The sequence below is a fragment of the Bos javanicus genome, chromosome 8 (genome assembly GCF_032452875.1).
Source record: "Bos javanicus breed banteng chromosome 8, ARS-OSU_banteng_1.0, whole genome shotgun sequence".
Classification (NCBI taxonomy): Eukaryota; Metazoa; Chordata; class Mammalia; order Artiodactyla; family Bovidae; genus Bos; species Bos javanicus.
In genome coordinates, this window is record NC_083875.1 from 30,054,495 (window position 1) to 30,079,434 (window position 24,940).

A 24,940-nucleotide genomic window follows, 5' to 3' on the forward strand; every position below is an offset into this window, starting at 1 on the left:
ATTCACTGTGAATCAGTGCCCCAAATCAGGATTTATTTTTGTGTTGTAAATATTGATTTATAGCCTAAGTCTTATACTAAAGAAGGCCTACAAACCCAAGAAGAATTAGTATTACCATCTTCTTTGTGAATAGTAACTAAAAAATCTCTAAATTCTCATGTAATATTAAGACAAAAATTCATATTTAGAAAATTGCAGAAACATAAGTAATAGGTGTCTTTCTAAATAAATGGGGATAAATAAAATATTTTCAGTTAGAATCATAGAATCCAAAATTAATAAAAATTATAAACTTGGAGATATTTGTAGGAGTTTTTCAAATGTTAGATGTCAGATTAATTCAACCATCATTTGTATTTATCATGTGACTATAATGTTATTTTTTATTTAAAATCCTTTTGAAAATAATGTCTTCCTTTAAGTATGATTGGAATGAAAATCATCTTAAAGATTTTAAAACTTCTACATTGGGGAGCAATTTGGCATTTTAAATTAATAAAATGGACAGATATTAAAGAAAATAAATTTTCTTTGGTCAGAGTCTGTATTTGACTATTTTTTACATTTTAAATAAATTTTAAATGTTTATAAGCAAATGTCTGGTCATTTGGCATCTTGTTAAATTATAAAAATGTAGTTTATTTACAGAATAAATTACAAAAATGTAGTTGATCTTATTGTATGCTAATTGTTTACCAAAACTGTTATTAGAAAATTATAACATTTTAATTAAATATGAGGGAAAATATCACTATAATTAGGGAGTATGCTTTCTATAGTTCATTATTTATTGATCCATGAATATTTCATTCATTTATTTCAGAAATTTTACTGTATATTTTGCTTGGTTTGTAACAATTGAATTAGTGGAAAATGTCAACTCTCTTAAAATACCATGAGAGGATAAGTAGTGTGGTTCCCATTGTACAGAAAAGGTACTGAGATTCAGAGAGGTCCAGTAACTTGTCTAAGCAGAGAATTATCCCACCTGGCAGAGGTGTGTTTGGGTCCATTTCTGTCTGTCCCTGAGTGAGTATTCTTTCTGTACTTATCAAGTTACTATTTCACTGTTTGCACTTTTCCCTGAGGAAGATTTTTCAGCAGTTTAAAAAATAGTCAAACATCCACAAAATCTCCAGAGAAATCTTATTGAATCTCCTGATTGGTAAATTCATACTTGGCTGTTTTCATTTTTAATTGAATCAGCACATTTTTAGTAGTTAATCTAATGTAAAGATTGTCAAAATACATGTGATAAAAGCATTATAGAAAGTTAAAAATATTTTAAAAAATATGTACATGCTGACAATCACACATTGTAGGCAGTACTATCTCTATACTTTCTATGTGAGAAAATAAGAGATTATTTTCTTTCTTCAGTAATTTGTAACTATTAGCATAGAGTTTATGCAACTAATCATTTCTGAAGTAACATCTTTTAAATTGTTTTTAGATGAAGTAGATTCAGATAATTTCTAGTTGATTCTTTTGTATCTATTTTTATATGAAGGGCAAAAACTAATATATTAACTGCATTTAAGGCTATGGGGTAAGTGGCAGAAGTGGGAAAGGATGGGAGAGAATTTCAATAAAGGACATGTTGCCAGTATTCAGGAGAGGAAAATAAATAATGTTTAGCAGTCCAGCCAACTCTTCTGCTAGGAAGATGCTTTATTATTATTCCAATTAGCTCCTATCTAATAGTGTTGCTAGGGATTGATGTCAGATAGAACCTTGCCATGGAGTTATTTGCATAGATTTTTGGCTAACAAAGAATAGAAGTAGCTAGAGGACTTGGTTGCAGGTAGCTTTGAGTATTAATAACTCTCTTTATAATTTAGTTTAATCTTCTTATATAATCAATCTTAAAGTATACTGAGTACTTCAATTATTTATTGCTATTTTAAAAAATGATTTAGGCTTTACTCTATATTTATATAGAGTCATTTAGTGTGGAAATTTTAGAATGAATACAATTTCTGGAAATATGTATTTAGTTTATTTTTGGCAAGAATAGCCAAGAATAGTGTGAAATTGAGATAAATATGAAATGAAAATTATTTCATTAACAAGTATAGAGATAATTTGGGGGTTTTTTGGCTCTTTCCTGAAATGCTAGTCGAAGTAGCATCTCTTGGTAAATTTTTCTTTCCTTGTTTTTTTTTTTTTGCTTGGAAGCTATGGTGTCAGATGTGTAATTAGTTAATATATGTAAAAAACAACTATATAAGAATACCCTACTGTTCTAACAGTTGTCAGTTCTGTGTGTCGTATATCCTTGTGCTTTTACCGACAGGTGGAACAAAGAAACCTTATACTAAATCTTGACCTTGCCTTGCAGTGCCAGGTGTCCTGAATGTATGTCCTCATTAAATTCTATATAGCTAATTACTTATGAATATTATTACACTTAGTGTAAAAACTTAGCAGTTTTATTTCTCTGTGAGAATATTTCAGTCACTGTGAGTTTAAGTGGTTAAATGCTGACGGCAATTTTATAATCTCACTCATCTCTCATTTTTTATCAAACACATATAGCAAGAAAGTATGGTATCCTGCTTTCTTACCAATTTGCTCTAACTTTTCTAGAGTTTTTCCTGCTAAAAGATAGGAAGGCAGACAAAATTATTTTTCTGAGGTATTTTACCCTCAGTCATGAACCTGGCAGTCAGGTGCCAGTGAAATTTGCTCCCTGAGAAAGCGGCATTTATATCTGTATCCAAATATAATGTATGATTCTGATCACTCAGCAAGAGCCTTGAGAGTGATTTTTTTTTTCCATTCAGATATTAATTTCCATTAGGATTTAACAAAACTGAAAAGTACATTTTACCTGGGGACTAGAGGTGAGAGTACTGTACAGTATAATCCTGTAACTTCTTTGTCTGTGATTTTGAATGTAATGATAAAATTGAAGCTGAAGCGCATTGCAGAAAGTGCTGCTAACTGTACATATATGGTAGGATTTTACTTTATGCAAAAGCAAGTGCCACACGAACCTAACCTCAGCATGTGAAGTTGCTTATTTAGCCATTTTCAAAATTAAATCTGTATATTTTAGATATCTTAGTTGTGATCTTAGCTATTTTCATTTTTGAAAAACAGAGAAAACAAACCCCTGCCAGGAGTACAGTGGGGAAAGAAGGGAGAGTTTGATAAGGATATCTGGAGACACTTGTGATTGTCACAACTGGGAGAGTGCTACGGGCATTTAGCAGGGATGCTGCTAAATGTCCTGCATAGTGCCATCCCTTACAAAAGAGGATGATTTGGCACAAAGTGTAGTAATGAGGAGGCTGACAAACCCCTTCACAGTAGCAGAAAGATCACAGATACCTCTCATGTTAATTTTCAGGCTAGTCTCATAAAAACACAGAAAATGGGGACTTCTGTGGTGGTCCAGTGGTTAAGACTATGTGCTTCCACTGCACGGGGCACAGGTTTGATCCTTGGTTGGGAAACTAAGATCCCACATGCTAGGCCAGCAAAAAAAAAAAAAACCAAAAAACAGAAAATAACTTACAAATAATCAAATCAGATCAGTTGCTCAGTCGTGTCCGACTCTTTGCGACCCCATGAATCGCAGCACGCCAGGCCTCCCTGTCCATTACCAACTCCCGGAGTTCACTCAAACTCATGTCCATTGAGTCAGTGATGCCATCCAGCCATCTCATCCTCTGTCGTCCCCTTCTCCTCTTGCCCCCAATCCCTCCCAGCATCAGAGTCTTTTCCAATGAGTCAACTCTTCGCATGAGGTGGCCAAAGTACTGGAGTTTCAGCTTTAGCATCATTCCTTCCAAAGAAATCCCAGGGCTGATCTCCTTCAGAATGGACTGGTTGGATCTCCTTGTAGTCCAAGGGACTCTCAAGAATCTTCTCCAACATCGCAGTTCAAAAGCATCAATTCTTCGGCGCTCAGCCTTCTTCACAGTCCAACTCTCACATCCATACATGACCACAGGAAAAACCATAGCCTTGACTAGACGGACCTTTGTTGGCAAAGTAATGTCTCTGCTTTTGAATATGCTATCTAGGTTGGTCATAACTTTCCTTCCAAGGAGTAAGCGTCTTTTAATTTCATGACTGCAGTCACCATCTGCAGTGATTTGGAGCCCAGAAAAATAAAGTCTGACACTGTTTCCACTGTTTCCCCATCTATTTCCCATGAAGTGATGGAACCGGATGCCATGATCTTTGTTTTCTGAATGTTGAGCTTTAAGCCAACTTTTTCACTCTCCACTTTCACCTTCATCAAGAGGCTTTTTAGTTCCTCTTCATTTTCTGCCATAAGGGTGGTGTCATCTGCATATCTGAGGTTATTGATATTTCTCCCGGCAATCTTGATTCCAGCTTGTGCTTCTTCCAGCCCAGCATTTCTCATGATGTACTCTGCATATAAGTTAAATAAACAGGGTGACAATATACAGCCTTGACGTACTCCTTTTCCTATTTGGAACCAGTCTGTTGTTCCATGTCCAGTTCTAACTGTTGCTTCCTGACCTGCATACAAATTTCTCAAGAGGCAGATCAGGTGGTCTGGTATTCCCATCTCTTGAAGAATTGTCCACAGTTTATTGTTATCCACACAGTCAAAGGCTTTGGCATAGTCAATAAAGCAGAAATAGATGTTTTTCTGGAACTCTCTTGCTTTTTCCACAATAGTTATAAATAAAATTGCTTTCTACTGATTAAGAGTATTACCACTTTGGATGTAAAGTTTTCTTTGTAAAACAGTTTTTTATTTTCAAAAATTTTGAAAAACACTCATGAATCATTTAAAAAATATTTGTCGAGTGTCTTCTCTGTGCACAGTGCCTCTTCTAGGCTCTGAAGATGCAGCAGAGACCACAGTAAAGTTCCTGAATTAAGGAGCCTACATCCTAATTGGAGGAGCCAGGTGATAAGCAAATATATGGTATACAAGGTTAGTATTATGAAGTACATAATAAAGGTGGGTAAGGGATAGAAAGTAATGCTGATACAGTCATAGGCGGCCTTTCCCATATTGACACTAGAGCAGAGATCTGAAACTCAAGCATGTCACTGATACTGGGAGGAAGAGCATTCCAGAGAGAGGAAAGCACCCATGCCAAGAATGTGAGGTGGGAGCATGCTTGATATTTTCAAGGTACGGTAAGGAGGCCAGTGTATCTTGAGTGGAGAGAGATAGGACAGCAGTAGTAGGAGATAACTGAGAGCAGTGAGAGCTGGGGTTGGAGGCTTTGTTTTTTCAGGAGGTTTAATTTAAAGATTGGGACTTTGGAATCTATTGAAGGATTTTTAGCAAAATTACACAAACTCATTTACATTTTAGAAGGAAAACTGATTGCTAGGAAGAATAAATTTAGGGACAATGATGGCAGCAAAAAGATCAGTTACTAGACTATTAAAATACAGTCCCAACAAGGTGACAGTGGATAGGGTAATCGTGAAAGTGTTGAAAAGTGGTGCCTTATAGTTTAAGAGCTAACAGGATTTGGAGATGATTGGGATGTGGGATATGAGATAGAAAGTGACAAGCTAAGTATGATTGCAAGGTTTTATGTCCTGAACTGGAAGAATAGAGATACCATTTACTGAGAGGGAGGAGCCTGGAGGAAGACTAAATTTTAGGAAAAAGTTAAATTTTGTATCTGTTGAAGTACCAATTCAGTATCCAAGAACAGATGTTAAGTAGACAGATATAGAAGTCTGGATTTCAGTAGAGTGGTGTGAGCTAGATATATAAGTTTGGGGCCTTTAGGTATAAAGATGGCATTTAAAGCCATGGAAACTGATAGGAGATTTTCTAGGGAGTGAGTATAGATAGACAAGAAGAGATCTTAAGGCTAAGCTCTGTGTGTGTTAGTTGCTCAGTCATGTCTGACTCTGCAGCCCCATGGACTGCAGCATGCCGGGTTTCCCCATCCTATGCTATCTCCCGGAGTTTGCTCAAACTCATGTCCATTAGGTCTGTGATGCCATCCAGCCATCTCATCCTCTGTCATCCTTTTCTCTTCCTACCTTCAATCTTTACCAGCATCAGGATCTTTTTCAATGAGGCGGCTCTTCACAACAGGTGGCCATCGTATTGGAACTTCAGCATCAGTTCTTCCAGTGGATATTCAGGGTTGATTTCCTTTAGCATTGACTGGTTTGATCTCCTTGCTGTCCAAGGGACTCTCGGAGAGTGTTTTGCCTGTGTTCTCCTCTAGGAGTTTTATAGTTTCTGGTCTTAAATGTTTAGATCTTTAATCCATTTTGAGTTTATTTTTGTGTATGGTGTTAGAAAGTGTTCTAGTTTCAGTCTTCTCCAGCATCACAGTTCGAAAGCATCAGTTCTTTAGCACTCGGCCTTCTTTATGGTCCAACTGTCACAGCCATATGTGACTACTGGAAAAACCATAGCTTTGACTACACAGACCTTTGTAGGCCAAGTGATATCTCTGCTTTTCAATACACTGCCTAGTTTTGTCATAACTTTCCTTTCAAGGAGTGAGCATCTTTTAACTTTGTGGTTGTAGTCATCATCCACAGTGATTTTGGAGCCCAGGAAAATAAAATTTGTCACTGTTTCCACTTTTTCCTCTTCTGTTTGCCATGAAGTGATGGAACTGGATGCCATGATCTTAGTCTTTTGAATGTTGAGTTTTAAGCCAGTTTTTTCACTCTCCTCTTTCACCATCATCAAGAGACTCTTTAGTTCTTCTTTGCTTTCTGCCTTTGGAGTGGTGTCATCTGCATATGTGAGATTGTTGATAGTTCTCCCTGCAATCTTGATTCTAGTTTGTGAGTCATCCAGCCCGGGATTCCAAGTGATGTACTCTGCATGTAAGTTAAATAAGCAGGGTGACAATATACTGCCTTGATGTACTCCTTTCCCAGTTTTGATCCAGTCCATTCATTGTTCCACGTCTGGTTCTAACTGTTGCTTCTTGACCTGCATACAGGTTTCTCGGGAGATAGGTAAGATGGTCTGGTATTTCCATCTCTTTTAAGAATTTTGCACAGTTTGTTGTGATCCACACAGTTAAAGGCTTTCACATAGTTAGTGAAGCCAAACTAGATGTTTTCTTGGAAGTACCTTGCTTTTGTCTATGACCTTGAAGATCATAGATGTTGGCAATTTGATCTCTGGTTCCTCTGCCTTTTCAAAATCCAGCTTGTACATCTGGAATTTCTCAGTTCATGTAATGTTAAAGCCTAGCTTGAAGGGTTTTGAGCATTACCTTGCTAGCATGTGAAATGAGTACAATTGTATGATAGTTTTAACATTCTTTGGCATTGCCCTTCTTTGGGATTGGAATGAAAACTGACATTTTCCAGCCCTGTGGACACTGCTGAGTTTTCCAAATTTGGTGGCATATTGAGTGTAGCACTTAACAGCATCATCTTTTAGGATTTGCAGTAGCTCAGCTGGAATTCCATCACCTCCACTAGCTTTGTTTGTACTGATGCTTCCTAAGGCCCACTTAACTTCGCAGTCCGGGATGTTTGGCTCTAGGTGAGTGATCACACCATTGTGGTTGTCTGGGTCGTTAAGATCTTTTTTGTATACTTCTTCTGTGTATTCTTGCCCCCTCTTGTTAATATCTTCTGCTTCTGTTAGGTCCATACTGTTTGTGTCCTTTATTGCCCATCCTTGAATGAAATGTTCTCTTGGTAGCTACAATTTTCTGAAAGAGATCTCTAGTCTTTCCTATTCTGTAGTTTTCCTCTATTTCTTTGCATTATTCACTTAAGAAGGCTTTCTTTTTTCTCCTTGCTGTTCTCTAGAACTCTGCATTCAGGTGGGTATATCTTTCCCTTTTTCCTTTGCCTTTGACTTCTCTTCTTTTCTCAGCTATTTGTAAGGCCTCCTCAGAGAACCCCTTTGCCTTCTTGCATTTCTTTTTCTTGGGGATGGTTTTGGTCACCACCTCATGTACAATGTTATGTGTTACAACTTTTTTTTTTTTTTTTAGGGCTTTTTAAAATATAAAATATGTATTTTTGGCTACACTGAGTCTTTGTTGGTGTGCACAGGCTTTCTCTAGTTGTGGTGAGTAGGGGCCACTCTGGAGCTGCTGTGTGTGGGCTTTTCATTGCGGCCTATCTTGTTGCAGAGCACAGGCTCTAAGAGCATGGGCTGCGGTAGTAGTGGCTTGTGGACCCCGAGCAAGGGCTTGTGGTTGTGACACATCGGGTAGTTGCTCCATGGCACATGGAATCTTCCTGGACCAGGGATGGAATCAGGTGGATTCTTATCCACTGCGCTCCTGGGAAAATCGACAACTGTTGTTTTATAATAAATCTTGTTATATAGTATAGGAGTGTTTCTCAGCCTTTTTATTTCCATTATTTCTGTTCCCCTCAGGAGCCTTTTTAGACGCTTTCTCCTTTTCTCTCTGTGAAGTTAAATACTAAAGGAATAAGATTTTATCAGGTAGGACTGATTTTGCTGCTGCTGCTGCTAAGTCACTTCAGTCGTGTCTGACTCTGTGCGACCCCATAGACTGCAGCCCACTAGGCTCCCCCGTCCCTGGGATTCTCCAGGCAAGAACACTGGAGTGGGTTGCCATTTCCTTCTCCAATGCAGGAAAGTGAAAAGTGAAAGTGAAGTCTCTCAGTCGTGCCCGACTCTTAGCGACCCCATGGACTGCAGCCTACCAGGCTCCTCCGTCCATGGGATTTTCCAGGCAAGAGTACTGGAGTGGGGTGCCATTGCCTTCTAGGACTGATTTTGGCCACAAATCACTGTAATAGCTAAGATTTTTTATCCTCCAGGAACCAATTTTCTCTCTCCTGGGGGCAGTACTGCCCCTACTGAGAATGCACGCAATAGAACAAATCCTCCCCTTGTTCTTTTTATATAGGAGTGCTGTGCTGTCCTTTGCCTTTATTTTTCCAATGAAATTTGGAAACTGCTTACTTGGCAGTTTACAAATCAAAAGAAAGTGAAAAACTCCTACCAGTAGGACTCTACTGGTGGAGGACGTTTATTGGGATTGTATTAATTCTCTACGTCAGTTTGGATAACTGACATCTGTGCATTACTGAGTTTCCTGATCGTTAACATAGTATAGCAGCAGGAACAATCTGGAAACATGGGTAATCCCATGATGATGAGTGAGTAGTTAAAACTTTTTCTGAAAAGAATATCCACACATTTACTAGTGAGTTCTAACTCTGTCATGTATGAAAGGGAACGATAATTCCAGTCTTATGCCGACTTATTAAAATAATAGGTAAAGGGAACTCTCCCCAACTCATTTTATGTGTATAACATATGTTGGATATATAACCTATCAAAGATAATAAGAAAAAGAAAGAAAATTAGACTAGTCTGATTATGAACATAGATAAACAACCCCTAAACAAAATTTTAGCCAACTGTATCTGGTTATATATAACCAGCCTAGACAAGTTAAGTTTATCTTAGGAATGAAAGGTTATTTTTACACTAAAAAATCAATCAGTATACTTTATCACACTAGCAGATTAGGGAAGATCCCCAGGTGTATGAAGACTACATGTATCAGTGTATGAAGACAAAGATACAATTCAGCCTCTATTTATGTATAAACTCTTAGCAAACTAGAACTAGAGAGCTTTTTGAGTGAGATAAATGGTTCCAAAACAAACCAACAACCAAAAACCACACACAGAACACAACACAGCAGCTGTAGCTTGTTTAATGATAAAATGTTGACCTCCGAGTTGTGGGACAAAGTATTGATGCCTCTGTGCCCCCGTAACCATTGTTATGAAACACGGTGCTAGGAATTCTAGTCTATACAGTGAAGCAAGAAGACGAAACAGTAAAACTGCTGAAATAAATAAGCCCATCGTTACTCTTGTGTAAATATAATGTAAAAGTCATGATGGCATGATTGTGTAAATAATTTATTCATAGATTCTTTGGGATTTTTAAAGAAAGTTTAAGAAGTGTGACTCTAGTAAAATATTTTAAAAAATCAGTTTTACTTCTGAATGCCAGCAAGCAGTGCTTTAGACAGTGAAATTAATAGCACAACTGTTTATAATTGAATCAAGAAATAGGAAGTTCCTGAATTAAATCTGACCAGAAGACGCACAAGACCTCTAGTGGAAAATTGTGACTCTTAGTGGAGAGAATATGTCAGGTGTGTGTGTATCTGAGTGTGTATGTCATAACTTGAAATCTGATTCAAAAGTTATTATGGAAATATAAATTATAGTTGACCGTTGAACAACACAGATTGGAACTATGCAGCACTGCTTACCTGTGTGTATTTCCAGTAGTAACTACTCCAGCGGTTGGTTGAATCTCCTGATGCTGAGGAACTGTGGGTATTGATTGCCTACTATGAATTACATACAGATTAACCCCCGTGTTGTTCAATGGTCAGCTGTATTTAGAATAGCCAATATTCCTTTTTTAATTGAAGTATACTTAATTTACCATTATATCTTATTTTCAGATGTAGCACACTTAGTGATTCAATATTTTATAATATTTAAATATTTAAATTTATTACAATACAAAGGCTGAATTTCCCTATCCTGAACAATATATCCTTGTTGCTTATCTATTTAACACTTCGTAGTTTGTGTCTCTTAACCCCATAACAAGATATTCTTGAAAAAGAACAAGTTGGGATAATTTGGCCACCTAGATATGGAGAGTTAGTACAAAGCCAGGGTAACAAAGATGTGCTCACAAGTATGGGGGTAAATAAACCAAGAAAACTGAATGGAAGAGCCCACATCAGACTCATGCATGTGTGGAGACTTGACCTCTGATCACTGAGGAAAGGCCAGGTTTTTAAATAAACCATCTTGGAACTATTGAATATCCATACAATAAAAGTAAATTCAGAACCATGTATTTCTCTGTGTACAAAAATGAGTTCCAAGTGGATTAGTGACCCAAATATGAAAGGCAAAATTATAAAGCTTTTAAAAGCTTTAGAAGATGATATAGAATGTCATTATTACCTCAGGATTGGGAAAGATTTACTAAATATGGAACAAAAAGCACTAAAAGAAAAGATTGATAAATTGGACTACATTAAGAATGTGGGGTTATCAAAAGTTGCCATAAAGAGAATGAAAAAGTAGACTCAGAGTATGAAAAGATATTGTAATAAGCAGTAGAAACATAGCATCGAAAATGTCTGAAGAACCTATCAGCGACCTTTCCCTTAAGTTAGGGATGAGGGATTGGATATGACGGGGAAGAAATGCAGTGAGGAAAGCCTGTGTATGTTCTCAGATGTCCAGGTTCTTTTCTCTAAACTGAACTTGTGTTTTCCATGTTCATCTATGTATAAACTCATTTCTTAACAAAAATGGGAAGAAATGAAAACTATAAACACAGTTACTGTATTATTAGTTTTCTAGGGCTGATCCAGTTTACCACAGACTGGGGGACACCAACAACAGAAAGACGTTTTCTCATAATTCCAGAGCCTGGGAGCCCACGATTGGGGCGCCAGCAGTTCTGGCCCCGCTGGAGGTCTTTCTGCAGGTGGCCCCTCGCCGCAGTGCCCTCGTGTGGTCTCGCCTATGGGCTTCAACATGCGTGTGTCTCTCTGTGTTTCTCAGTTTCCTCCTAATAAGGGTACTCGTCGGATTGGATTAGTGCCCACCCTAAGCGTCGCATTTAACTTCATCTGCTCTCTAAAGGCCTTTTCTCCAAATATGGTAACATTCTGAAGTACTGAAGATGGGGTGGGATGAGGACTTCAACATACAAGTTTTTGGAGAGCCATAATTCAGGCTTAACACTGATTATGTAGTAAAGCTTCGAATAGCAAATGGGTACTTGTGATTTAGATAAAATTTCCCAAGCCAATTTTTGGATTCAAAAGTACTGTATCTAAAAAAAAAAATAAAGAAAAATCGAAGGTAGAAGTAAAGATGTTGTGCTCTGGAGATGTGTGTTAAATGCCTCAAAATATGGATTTAGTACTAATGTTAATTATGTGTGTATAAAATTGAAATACATTTTTTGAAAAAGTGATAAAAAGCAACTTTTGAATTATTTTACTATTTTACACAAATACTCTTAATAATAAATGTATATCTAAGTGGATAAATGTAATTTTACATAGATCTTTTCATCCCTAAGAGGTATAAATTCTAGTTGGCAAAGAGTTTTTTAATCTTTTCACTGGGGAAAAAGAGGATGCATTTTATTTGGTCACATGTGTCACAGATTTTCCTTGGCTTACAGTGGGATGCATCATGATAAACCCATCCTAAATTGAAAATATCTGAAGTTGCACTATCTTAAAGTCAAAAAATCATAAGGTGAACCATTGTAAATTGGGGACCATATGTTTTTTTATTAGTGTGAGCTCTACATAGCACAGTGTGTGAATTCCTAAAATTTGCCCCACTGTGCAAAATCATTCAAAGAAAACCATAGGGGTTATGCAGAGAAATGAAAATATTCAAAAACTTTGTCAGTGACACTTAAAAAGGACACCTAATAAAAACAGCAGCATGGTTTTACATGTTAACTAGTTAAGATATGCTATAAGGAACATAGCATTTTACCTTAGAAGAGACCTAAAATTTTCTCGTGGAAGTGAGTATCCAGAAGGGTTGCCTTATGTGAGTTATTACAAGTGATGGGAGGAGAGTCATGTGAAATTGGAGGGGAAATTTAATACCAGATGTGGATGAATGTGACTTATAACACTTATGACAAGTTGAGGTAGCGGGTAGATGTTTGACAGTGTGTATTTTGAGTATTCCAGCATGGCTTGGGTGAAGATTTTATTGTTCATCTTGGGTTTCTTGCAGATAAAATCACGTATAAACAAACACAAGAGCCTCGCTATGGTCAAATTGTTACTTAATATATCAGTCATATTGGAACATATTTGTGCTTTGAAAAAGCATCGTAGAGAGCTTACTGTACTGAATTCGTGGTGGCATTTATAGTCCCATCTTTTCCTCTTTACATGTTTTGTAGGGATTCTCTATTCTGTTTTTACTCAAGTTTTGAAATGACTGCCTAATATGTGACTATTATGTAACATCGTAAGTGTCTTGGTGAATTTTAATTTCTTCCCGGCTAATAAACTGGGTGGTTTGAGTGTGGACTCAGAGTTGTGCTTGAGCCTGGTGGATGATCCCTGTGGTACACAGAAGAGCATCAGTTCTTTTGTTTCTAACAAGATCATTATGTTCAGTGACCTCCCTGTTGCTGGTATTGCTACCAGAGTACTGTTAAGCCTTAACCTGAATCAGTATTAAAAAAAGCATGTGGATGGTTATGTTTTGGGGTCCTTCCCATTCCTTTGTTGCTTTTTATCCACCATGACTTTTTTACTCCAAAGCTTCGCAGCAACAGGCTTCCAGAAGTCTTTGTTCTTCCGCTTTGTCTCCCTTGACTGGACTAGTCTATCCAGAGGAGGGAGAGAGAATGAAAGAACTGTGAGGGTAATTGAAATGGCTTCTCCTTGTTTTCCTGACCTCCTGCCACAGTTTCTTTGGATCACTTTCAAGATTCTCTTCTTCATGCCCTGGGCTGGAAAATCAGCTTCCCCTCACATCTTTTCTCTTTCTAACCTTCCATTCCAGGCATTCCTCTGTGTTTCTCCTGCCCTCTGTGCACACATTCCTGTTAAATTCCATATATAGATTCCATATAGCTCATTGTTCTGGGGTTTTGCGAAGTTGGCTTCTCTCTGTGAATAAATTGCACACTTTTTGAGGGCACAAACATAACTTTATCATTTTTACATTTCTCCTACATAGCTCAGTGCTTGGCAGTGGTAGCTGGATGAGTGAATGAATGAATGAATGAGGGGGAATTGAGGAGAGCTGTTCATGTGATCCTGTTGTTTGTGTGTCCCTCTCATTTTGACCAAAATACATAATCTCCAGGTATCTTGGCCATTTGAACTTTAATATTATGAATCAGACTTGTACATTCAAGCTTTTTAGCAGTGCCATAATAAAACTTTTGTTTGATGAACCAGAAATTGTGCACCATCTTTTTTTTTTTTTTTTGGAAGAATGTTTTGTTTTTGCTCCAAATGAGCATGGGTAATTTGCAACTTTAGGATTGAGTTTTTATTTGATAATACAGTAGTAAAATCCTGTTTTTCAGCTTGCTACTGTGAACTACAAACAATTAGTTTTGATTATTTCAGATATTTATATATTTTCTAAAAGTGGAATAAACTCATAAAAGGGAAGTATAGTTCTTTTAAGATAATAAGGGAAATTGTTATGGCTCAGTTCTTGATTATTATTGCAATTGTAAGTAATTTTTCAATTGTTTTTAAGACTTTCTTTTTCTTATAGGACCTCTTTGTTGTCAGACATGAATTGGCCATAATGAGACTAGCTGCCTTTATGGGCATTACAATGTTAGTTGGAATAACTGGACTGTTTTATACTCAACTAATTGGCATCATCACAGTAAGTATGTTTTTAATGTAATGTATTTATGAACATATGTCCTAATTATGAACTTAATTCTAAAAAGTTACAGAAAGTTTAGAAATATAAAGAAAAACTTACCCATAGTCATTTATATAGTACCATTTTTGTATGCCTGTGTAATTATAAAGTAGTTATAATCAATGTACAGAATGTACATGTAATTTGGTATCCTGCTTTTAAAATTAGCTTAAAGTAGTTTTATATGGCTTCAAACTTCATGTTTATAGTTTTTGATAGTTTGATGTACTTTTTAGTGACTACATCATATTTTAATTAATCATTTTTCTGTTGATCAGTATCTACTATGCAGTTTTTTTTCTATATTACAAATAGTTCTTTGAACATCTCTACTTTTCTCTTTTAACTACTAATTTAAGGTAAATTCCAAAAAATAGAGTTGCAGGTATAAACATTTTATTAGTAAGTAAAGGGCTTTTTTTTTTTTTTTTTTTTTGCATGTGTTTATTAGCCAAAGTGGACTTGTCACAACAGAAAAGATTTTAAAAATGTGAAAAATAACACTGAGAAAAACAAAACAAGAAAAAAAAAACTTCCAAAAAAACATTTGGAAATACACTGCATTTCAGATGTAAATAGGCTTTCTCATTTGTTATTGGTGGGGGTGCTGCTACTGCTGCTAAGTCGCTTCAGTCGTGTCTGACTCTTTGTGACCCCATAGACGGCAGCTCACCAGTCATGTCCGGGGAGGGAGAGAACACTTCTTCTCCAGGCAAGAACACTGGAGTGGGTTGCCATTTCCTTCTCCAATGCATGAAAGTGAAAAAATAAAGTGAAGTCGCTTAGTCATGTCCAACTCCTAGTGACCCCATGGACCACAGCCCACCAGGCCCCTCCGTCCATGGGATTTTCCAGGCAAGAGTACTGGAGTGGGGTGCCATTGCCTTCTCCAGGGGATCTTCCTGACCCAGGGATTAAACCTGCATCTGCTATATTGGCAGGTGGATTGTTTACCACTGAGCCACCAGGGAAGTTCTCTCACACCCACTGCTGCTGCTAAGTCACTTCAGTCGTGTCCAACTCTGTGCGACCCCATAGACGGAAGCCTACCAGGCTCCCCCGTCCCTGGGATTCTCCAGGCAAGAACACTGGAGTGGGTTGCCATTTCCTTCTCCAATGCATGAAAGTGAAAAAATAAAGTGAAGTCGCTTAGTCGTGTCCAACTCCTAGTGACCCCATGGACCGCAGCCCACCAGGCCCCTCCGTCCATGGGATTTTCCAGGCAAGAGTACTGGAGTGGGGTGCCATTGCCTTCTCCAGGAGGGTATAATAAAGATAATATCAGAGGTGAGAATGCAGAGGCATCAGAACCCTCATACACTGCTAGTGGGAATGTAAAATGGTGCGTATACGTTAGAAACTATTCTGACAGTTCTTTAAAAAGTTAAACATAAATTATCTTTTATTCAGCAATTCCACTCTTAGGTATATTCCCAAGAAAATTGAAACATATGTTCACACAAAAATTTGTATATGAATATTTATAGCAGCATTAGTCATAATAGGCCAAAAGTGAAAGCAGTCCACATATCTATCAGCTAAATGGATACATGAAATGTGGTGTGTCCATAAAACGGAATATTATTTGGCTTTGAAAAGAAGTGAAGTATGATGCATGCAACAACATGGATGAACCCAGAGAGCCTTATGCTAAGTGAAAGAAACCAGTCACAAAAGGTTACAGATTTGTATGACTCCATTTATATGAGTACCGATACAGGATTTGTATCTAGAACAGATATTCAATGGGGGAAGGAAAAGTCAACAAATGCTGCTGAGACAACTAGGTATCCACATGCAAAAGAATGAAGTTGAGCCCTTAACTCATACATTTATGTAAATTTACTCCAAATGTATCATAGACAAGATTTACATACAGTGGCATAAATGCATACATGCACATCCCAACCCTCTTTCACAGTAGAGCTGCTACCGTTACCCTAGAACGTTCTCTCATGCCTCTTGTCAGATCTATGTGCTATGAAGAAGCAGCATTGATCTGGTTTTTTTTTTTATCATAGATCAGAATTGGTTACAGAACTTGATTCGTATCCATTTATCTAGGTCTTCTTCCTTTCAGCATAATGTTTTTTGATTTATCCATGTTTTACATGTACTGATAATTTATTTTTATTACCGAATATATTCCATTATATGACTATACCACAATTTGTTTATATATTCTATTAATAGACAACTGGTCTGGTTCCAGAATTTGGTAATTATCAATAAAAATGCTATGAACGTTCTTGTTCAAGTATTTTTGTGGAAACATGTTTTCATATCCTTGGGTAAATATCTAGGAGAAGAATTGCTGGTCAAGTGAAGAGGAACTAAAAAGCCTCTTGATGAAAGTGAAAGTGGAGAGTGAAAAAGTTGGCTTAAAGATCAGCATTCAGAAAACGAAGATCATGGTATCTGGTCCCATCACTTCATGGCAAATAGATGGGGAAACAGTGGAAACAGTGTCAGACTTTATTTTTCTGGGCTCCAAGATCACTGCAGATGGTGACTGCAGCCATGAAATTAAAAGACGCTTACTCCTTGGAAGGAAAGTTTTGACCAACCTAGATAGCATATTCAAAAGCAGAGACTTTACTTTGCCCACAAAGGTCCGTCTAGTCAAGGCTATGGTTTTTCCAGTGGTCATGTATGGATGTGAGAGTTGGACTGTGAAGAAAGCTGAGCACTAAAGAATTGATGGTTTTGAACTGTGGTGTTGGAGAAGACTCTTGAGAGGCCCTTGGACTGCAAGGAGATCCAACCAGTCCATTCTGAAGGAGATCAGCCCTGGGATTTCTTTGGAAGGAATGATGCTAAAGCTGAAACTCCAGTACTTTGGCCGACTCATGCGAAGAGTTGACTCATTGGGAAAGACTCTGATGCTGGGAGGGATTGGGGGCAGGAGGAGAAGGGGACGACAGAGGATGAGATGGCTGGATGGCATCACTGACTCGATGGACACGATTCTGGGTGAACTCCGGGAGTTGGTGATGGACAGGGAGGCCTGGCATGCTGCAATTCATGGGGTCGCAAGGAGTCGACACGACTGAGTGACTGAACTGTACTGAACTAAGATAGGTTTATCTTTTATTTCATAAGAAACTGCCCGGCCTCTTCCCCAAGTGATTGTACCATTTTGCAATCTCACCAACAGTGTATGAGAATTCTGGTTACTTTACATACTCATCAATATTTATTGTTGCCAGTCTTTTTAATTGCAGCTGTTCAGTTCAGTTCAGTCGTTCAGTTTTGTCTGACTCTCTGCGACCCCATGAACCGCAGCATGCCAAGCCTCCCTGTCCATCACCAACTCCCGGACTCCACCCAAACCCATGTCCATCGAGTCGGTGATACCATACAACCATCTCATCCTCTGTCGTCCCCCTCTCCTCCTGCCCTCAATCTTTCCCAGAATCAGGGTCTTTTCAAATGAGTCAGCACTTCTCATGAGGTGGCCAAAGTATTGGAGTTTCAGCTTCAACATCAGTCCCTCCAATGAACACCCAGGACTGATCTCCTTTAGGATGGACTGGTTGGATTTCCTTGCAGTCCAAGGGACTCTCAGGAGTCTTCTCCAATACCACAGTTCAAAAGCATCAATTCTTTGGTGCTCAGCTTTCTTTATAGTCCAACTCTCACATCCATACATGACCACTGGAAAAACCATAGCCTTGACTAGACGGACCTTTGTTGGCAAAGTAATGTCTCTGCTTTTTAATATGCTGTCTATGTTGGTCATAACTTTCCTTCATAGGAGCAAATGTCTTTTAATTTCATGGCTGCAGTCACCATCTGCAGTGATTTTGGAGCCCAGAAAAATAAAGTCAGCCACTGTGTCCACTGTTTCTCCATCTATTTGCCATGAAGTGATGGGACCAGATGCCATGATCTTTGTTTTCTGAATGTTGAGCTTTAAGCCAACTTTTTCACTCTCCTCTTTCACTTTCACTGTTCTATAGGTTTTAATAATAAACAGTTGTTTTAATTTACATTTCCTTGATGACTAATGATATTTAACACTTCTTCATGTGTTTATTGGTCATTCATGGATTGGATGATATCTGTTTAGATATACCTTTGTTATTATTCAGTGGCTTGATTTATTTTCTAATATCTCTTGTGATATCTAATGGTGTTGATAAATAATATGATATTGATCATATTCCTGTGGACGAGGATAGATCTTCCCCTAAAATCTTTTTTCTCTGCTTTTATACCCATTCATAATTATCACTTTATAGTCCATTCATAAGTTGAGTCTAAATTGCCAGATTATGCTTGCATTTAAAAATTTCTACTTTTGGGTTTTTCCAAATCATATTTATATTTCCTGAAATGAAGTTTCTCTGATTTCCCTAATTTCCTATGGTTAATGACTGGAAATGGACATTTGATAGCATTGCTGTTAAGACTACAAGTTACTTCTGAGAGTCGTCAGGCTTATAGCTGACAGTAACAATTTCCTTCTCACCTAAGCAGTCCTAGTAGCTTCAGAAAATGGGGTTTGGCAGCGTAGGCTTCAAGATCATTTAAGAATGTCTGCTCTCAAATTTTTGTATCACTTCTGAGTTGGATATAAAACTACTTATCATATCTGATTCACTTCTGAGTTGGACCTAAAGTTATTTATAGTATAGTTATATAATTTATATATATATAGTTATTTATGATTTTTCAAGGATATACAGTATCAGGTTCCCTTCTGTGTTTCAGACTACCAGTACATTAATATTTTCAAATTGTATGTTCTCTTTTGCTATAATATTGAACCACATTTCATTGTCTTTCTTAAGATAGGGATATTGGTTTTAAGGTTGTGACATTTCTAAACCTGAGTGTGTGTTTGTTGCTCAGTCGTGCCAGACTCTTTGCAACCCTGTACTCTGCAGCCTGCCTGGCTCTTCTGTCCATGGTATTTTCCAGGCAAGGATACTGGAGTGGTTTGCCATTTCCTTCTCCAGGGGATCTTCCCGACCCAGGGATCAAACCCAGGTCTCCTGCTCTGCAGGCAGATTCTTTATCGGCTGAGCTACCCGGGAAGCCCCTGAGTAGAAATTCCAGTTGTTAATAAAGCTCTCTCCCAAAGTTTCATCTCTTTCTGTATACATACAGTATAGTAGACAGGTCTCATGTCTATAGAAATTAAACATTTGTGAAACATTTGAAAAAGAATGCAAGTATTAAGAGACAGAATACATTCTGTTAGTTCAGCCTTTAGTCACTGCACTTCCTCTCGAATCTAAATCCCTAAAAAAAAAAAAGTAAATTTCAATTGCATTTACCTGGGCATTCATGGTGTACTTCAAGTACCACTCTTTGAAGAAAAAAAATTTTTTTCATTTCCAGAATGCACTACTAGCCACACTGATATAAGATTCTTTAGGGCTTAATTATATAAAGTTATTATATATTCATTGTTTAATTTTAAATATAATGAATTGATTAGTATTTTAAATAGTATTTAGTGTTAAAATTAAAGTTTAAAATGAAGATTTTTTGCTTCCTTTCTTTATAAAATTTACCTGCTGTTTATATATTCCATTTGCTAGTCCAACCTTTAGTTACTGTACTTCCTCTTGAATCTAAATCCCTAAAAATTATAGTAAATTTCAATTGCATTTACCAGGGTTCTCATAAGGTACTTCAAGTACCACTCTTTTTAATGAAAAAAAGTTTTTTTTTTTTTTAAAGTTTCCAGAATGCACTACTTCCCACATTGATTTAAGGTTCTTTAGGGCTTAATTATATAAAGTCGTTAATGTATTCAATATTTAATTTTAAATCTAGTGAATTATTCATATTTAAAATAGATTTAATGTTAAAGTTTAAAATATAGATTTTGCTTCCTTTCTTTATAACATATGCCTCCTGTTTAATTTAATGAAAAAAATTGATACTACCTGTAGGATATTTCACATCTGGACATCTTTTTGTCACTGTCAAAATCCATGGATCTCTCTTTACAATGTGAAAGTAGTGACAAATTTGTCAGGTAGCCTAAAAAAGAAAAGGAGGAGAAGGAATCATGGTAAATTTAATCCTTCCATTGATGTGTTTCTCCTTCCCCTACTCCTGCACCTCAAAGACCAAGATACATTTTTGGAAAACATTGGTAGGAATATCATTTCATTATAGAAATTATGTAATTATATAGTTTGAAATAGACAACAAACAAGCAGAGCAAATGCTGTCTCTATTTAGGTTTAGATTGAAGTTTTGAGGAAGCTACATGTTCATTTTTGGTAATTTTTTCCCATCATCTGCCCTTACTTGGAAAAATAAACCATTTCCTTCCTGTAGAAGAGGGAAAATCCCATCTTTTTACTGATAGTAGAAGGTAACAGGATAATCATAGTTAATGATAATCCAGTGTCATTTTAGACCTGGTAAGACAAATTACTGTGACCCAGATAAAATAATTAGAAATTACTTAAATTTAAAAATATTCTATTTGTGATCCCATTTCCAAGGTTAAAAGATTTCAACCCAGCCAGATGTTCCTATGAAATAGACTAATCTTAAACCCAGTTTTTCAGGATTACCTTTGATTATTTTAGACTTAATTTTAAAAAACAAGGTTTAAATATATATTCTTTCTCCTTTTGACTAAAATTAATATTGAGGTTAAAAGTGTTTTCAAAGTCTGCTTTGAAACATTCTTTATTTAGGGAACAGATTATTCTAATTATTCCTCACTTAGACTATTTAGCCTTTTTGTTTGTTCCTGAATGAAATGGATAGTGATGTTATTAGTGTAATTGCTGTTGTCAGTATTTCTTATCATGCAGTAGTTCACACACAGCCAAGAATAATGTCCATTCTGATGAGCGCCAATACTAATAGTGCTGGGTGATTGTATCAGTCATGTTTTCAGTCACTGGGCTTGGAGAGAGTTAATCAAGAAGCCTGTAACAGCTGGTACAGCGCCTTCTGGTGAGGGTCTGACAGTGAGCTATTGTATACCATGACACTGTTCTGACAGTTTATCTCAGTTTTGTATACATGCATTTTTATTTTCAGGGCACCGTGGAGTTTGTGTAAAAGCTGAAGCTTTTGATGGCGTCTCTGGAGCTCAGTGCTTTTCTCAGTTGTGGTGAGGTTGAGGGTAGGCTGAGGAAGATATATTTAGTTGCAATTTTGTAAAAGGCTTTAAGTTCCCAAAGAAAAAAATTTTGAGCTTTTTATATTTGGTCTCACAGGTACTATTTTTGGACCACTACTTAAATTACTGAGGATAGCTTAGAGCAAAGCTTTTCAAAATAAAAGGAGAAAATGTTTTCCTCCCTAAATTCTCACTCATGATCACCTAAATAAACATAGACAGACTCACAGATGCAGGAGTGACTTTAATTTTAACTTGATTATGTTTTACAGTGAAGAGTATCTTATGTTCAAAATGTTAAATTAGCTTAAATGAGATTATCTATTAAATAGCATTCTTACTAATCAGAGTTAGTGAACTTACCTGCCTTTTAGACATGTACCCAAAAATGTAGCCCTAAGACTTATCATGAAATTTTGCTAAGTATCCCCTGAATCAATGTGATGAATTAAGTGTTCAGTACAATCTCTGTACAAATTGTTTGGTTTACTCAGCTCCAAATCAGCATTGCAAATATGGATATCATTGCCAATTATGCCGAACCTAGCTCACTTACATTTCTATAAAGGGAGTTCTGTGCAACATTTTGTTTTCCTTTCTGAATTATATTTTCATTTAATAAAAACAAAATATGTTTCTAATACAGCATTTCTAATTATAATATTACAGGAAGTATTTGTGTAGCTTTTTAAAACCTAGAAAAATCATTAAAATTTAAAATGTTACTTTTTATATGTTTTCAGTGTCATATTCTAATATTGGCTATAATATTTCTTTGAATTTTGGATACAGTAGAGACCTGTATGGAAACTAGGTTCACTCTAGCAAAAGAATTAGTTTAAATACATGCTAAGTTACATTGCCTAGTAATAGAAAAGCTTTCTTTCTAAAAATGCCTCCTAGCATCATGATTATTATGTGTGGAATTGGATTGCTCTTTAGCATAAAACTGTTCCTGTGTGTAAATGTATTTATACTACATCCTCTCTCTTTATTCAGTGTAATTAATTAACTATTTCTGATAAGATTAAAAGTCATTTAAAACAACTTAGGTCTATTTCTGTACTTTTTAAAATAGGAATAGTGCATTTTAATTTTCTTTAGGCATGACTAATTGCTTCAGTGATTAAGTAGATGCTTTTTTTTTTTTTTTGGTAAGGAAGCTAAACATTTATGAGTTTCCCTTTTAATTGTGATTTTTCCCTACTTTATTGTTTCATGTTCTGAATCCACATGAATTTTTACTCTGACTTTACAACTTACAGGATTGGAGAAAACAGTGAACTTTATATTTACAGTTAACTTTGTAGATCTTTTTCCACAGTGATTCTTACGTTTTTCTCTGTCACATTCTGTCCCTATATTACTTACTCCTCAAATCCAAGCCAAAGGGGCACATTAGCCCATCTTCTACTGATAACAAAAAATCTTCTTAAAAGTATAGTTTTGTATTAAAAATGTAAGGATAATTGACCTTGAGTTGATTGTTGATTGCAAACATAAGTTTTCAGCTGTTTTAGAATAGTGTATGGCTTACTTATATGTTGTTATACATGATCGTCCTCTCTGATATCTTCTGTATATTTCTCTATAATTATTTCTTATATATTTAACTGTCACTAGCCTGTAAGCTATTTGTTACTGTATAGTATGTACTTATTAAATTTTTGATAGAGGAATAAATGAGTAAATGAATCATGGTTTATGTATAATACTTACTACTTATTTTTTCAACCAGATTATAAGTCCCTTGTGGACATTATATTTTATCTGTGTAGTCTTCCACAGTCCATGTCATTTTAATTATGAAAACCACTTTTGTTTAAACATAATTTTGTCTAGTTACAATCTAATATAACTGAGATATCTCTAAGTCCTACAGTAAAAACTTAGGTTTGCCATTTATTGAGTTATTAAGGGCTCTAACATATTAATTCGATTCCTACAAAAACCCAGTAGTAGTATTTGAACAGCCAGAAAAAGGCTGATTAAAAACCTGAGTAGCTCAGCTGGTAAAGAATCCACCTGCAATGAAGGAGACCCTGGTTCGATTCCTGGGTTGGGAAGTTCCCCTGAAGAAGGAATAGGCTACCCACTCCAGTATTCTTGGACTTCCCTGGTGGCTCAGATGGTAAAGAATCCACCTACAATGCAGGAGACCTGGGTTTGATCCCTGGGTTGGGGAGATCCCCTGGAGACGGACGTGGCTACCCACTCCAGTGTTCTTGCCTGGAGAATCCATATGGACAGAAGAGGCTGGCAGGCTACAGCCCACGGGGTCACAAAGAGTCGGACACGACTGAGCGACCAAGCACACACACAAAAGGAGTATAGAAATTCTTTTGGAAAGAAATTTTCAGTGGCTATAAATGTAAGATCTACTGCCTTATCAGTTTGGTTTCATGATTGATTAAATGTTTATATGAACTTAAGATCTCTAATAAAAGATATAGCTGATCCTTTGTGAAAGATGGATTTTTAAAGAACTTTCTCTTCCAAGTGAGTAATATAGTGAGTTTGACTTCAAAGGATAAGAGAGGTCTAAGGTTAGGAGGAAGTTTTCTCTCTCTGGATTGAAAAAAAAAAAAAGATAAGAAATAATGTTATTTCTGTCCATGTTCGATTAGTTTAGTGCTGCAAACATTTATTGAGTATCCACTTTCTGTGTGGTTTGGTGCTATGAAAGATACAAAGTGAAATGAGTTGCTCTCTGTATGTTGATCAGAAATTATAGGAAGTCAACTAATGTCTGTTTTAGAATTACAGAAATTATTAGTAGACACAACAGGTATGTCATCTCTAGTTGAAATAAACTTTCCTTAAAAGTGTTTTTTACTCCAGGTTAAATCAGCAGTTATTGAGTCAGGTATGTGCAGCAGAGTAAAAACTATCAAGAAGACCTATACTAAGATGAATGAGAGCAGGCAGTTAGGTTGAACTGTCTTCTTTCTGATAGAATGTTCTTATTTCCCTCAGACCTTTGTTTTGATAGATTTGAAAACTCCATTTTGAAAATGTTTCCAGGGTTAATCAGGCCTAGAAGTAGTAACTCTCATTTCTAGGTGCAAAAGTGATAGTCATATAAGCCAGGGTGACTATTTATTCCCTTATGTACGACTGTCAGGTACCAAAGGACTCTGCAGTACACTCTCCTGTACAGCTATGTACACAGCAAAGTGTTGCTTGGTGAGGATGAACTCAAGGCAGAGTGAGTTAGTTGGATGAATTGTATCATCAAGCAGTCTATCCCAAGAGGACTAGATTCTCAGATCTGTTAACCAGGAAATGTTTGGTGATAAATACTTGCTCTTCACCTCTCTCACCCCCAGTTTTTCCCATAGGCAATAATACCTCCCTCTCCCTTCCTATTAGAAACTTTTTTTTAATTTCAGTTATAGTCTTAATTAGTTG

General features: G+C 36.6%; 1 protein-coding gene across 3 annotated transcripts in view; it reads left to right on the forward strand.

Moving 5' to 3' along the window:
• ZDHHC21 (zinc finger DHHC-type palmitoyltransferase 21) overlaps positions 1-24,940 on the forward strand; it is a 75,499-nt gene that overhangs the window by 39,195 nt on the left and 11,364 nt on the right. For all 3 annotated transcript variants that reach the window (XM_061425265.1, XM_061425266.1, XM_061425267.1), the window contains one exon: positions 14,266-14,382. In XM_061425265.1, the coding sequence (XP_061281249.1) occupies positions 14,266-14,382 (117 nt within the window). The remainder of the gene's footprint in view (positions 1-14,265; positions 14,383-24,940) is intronic.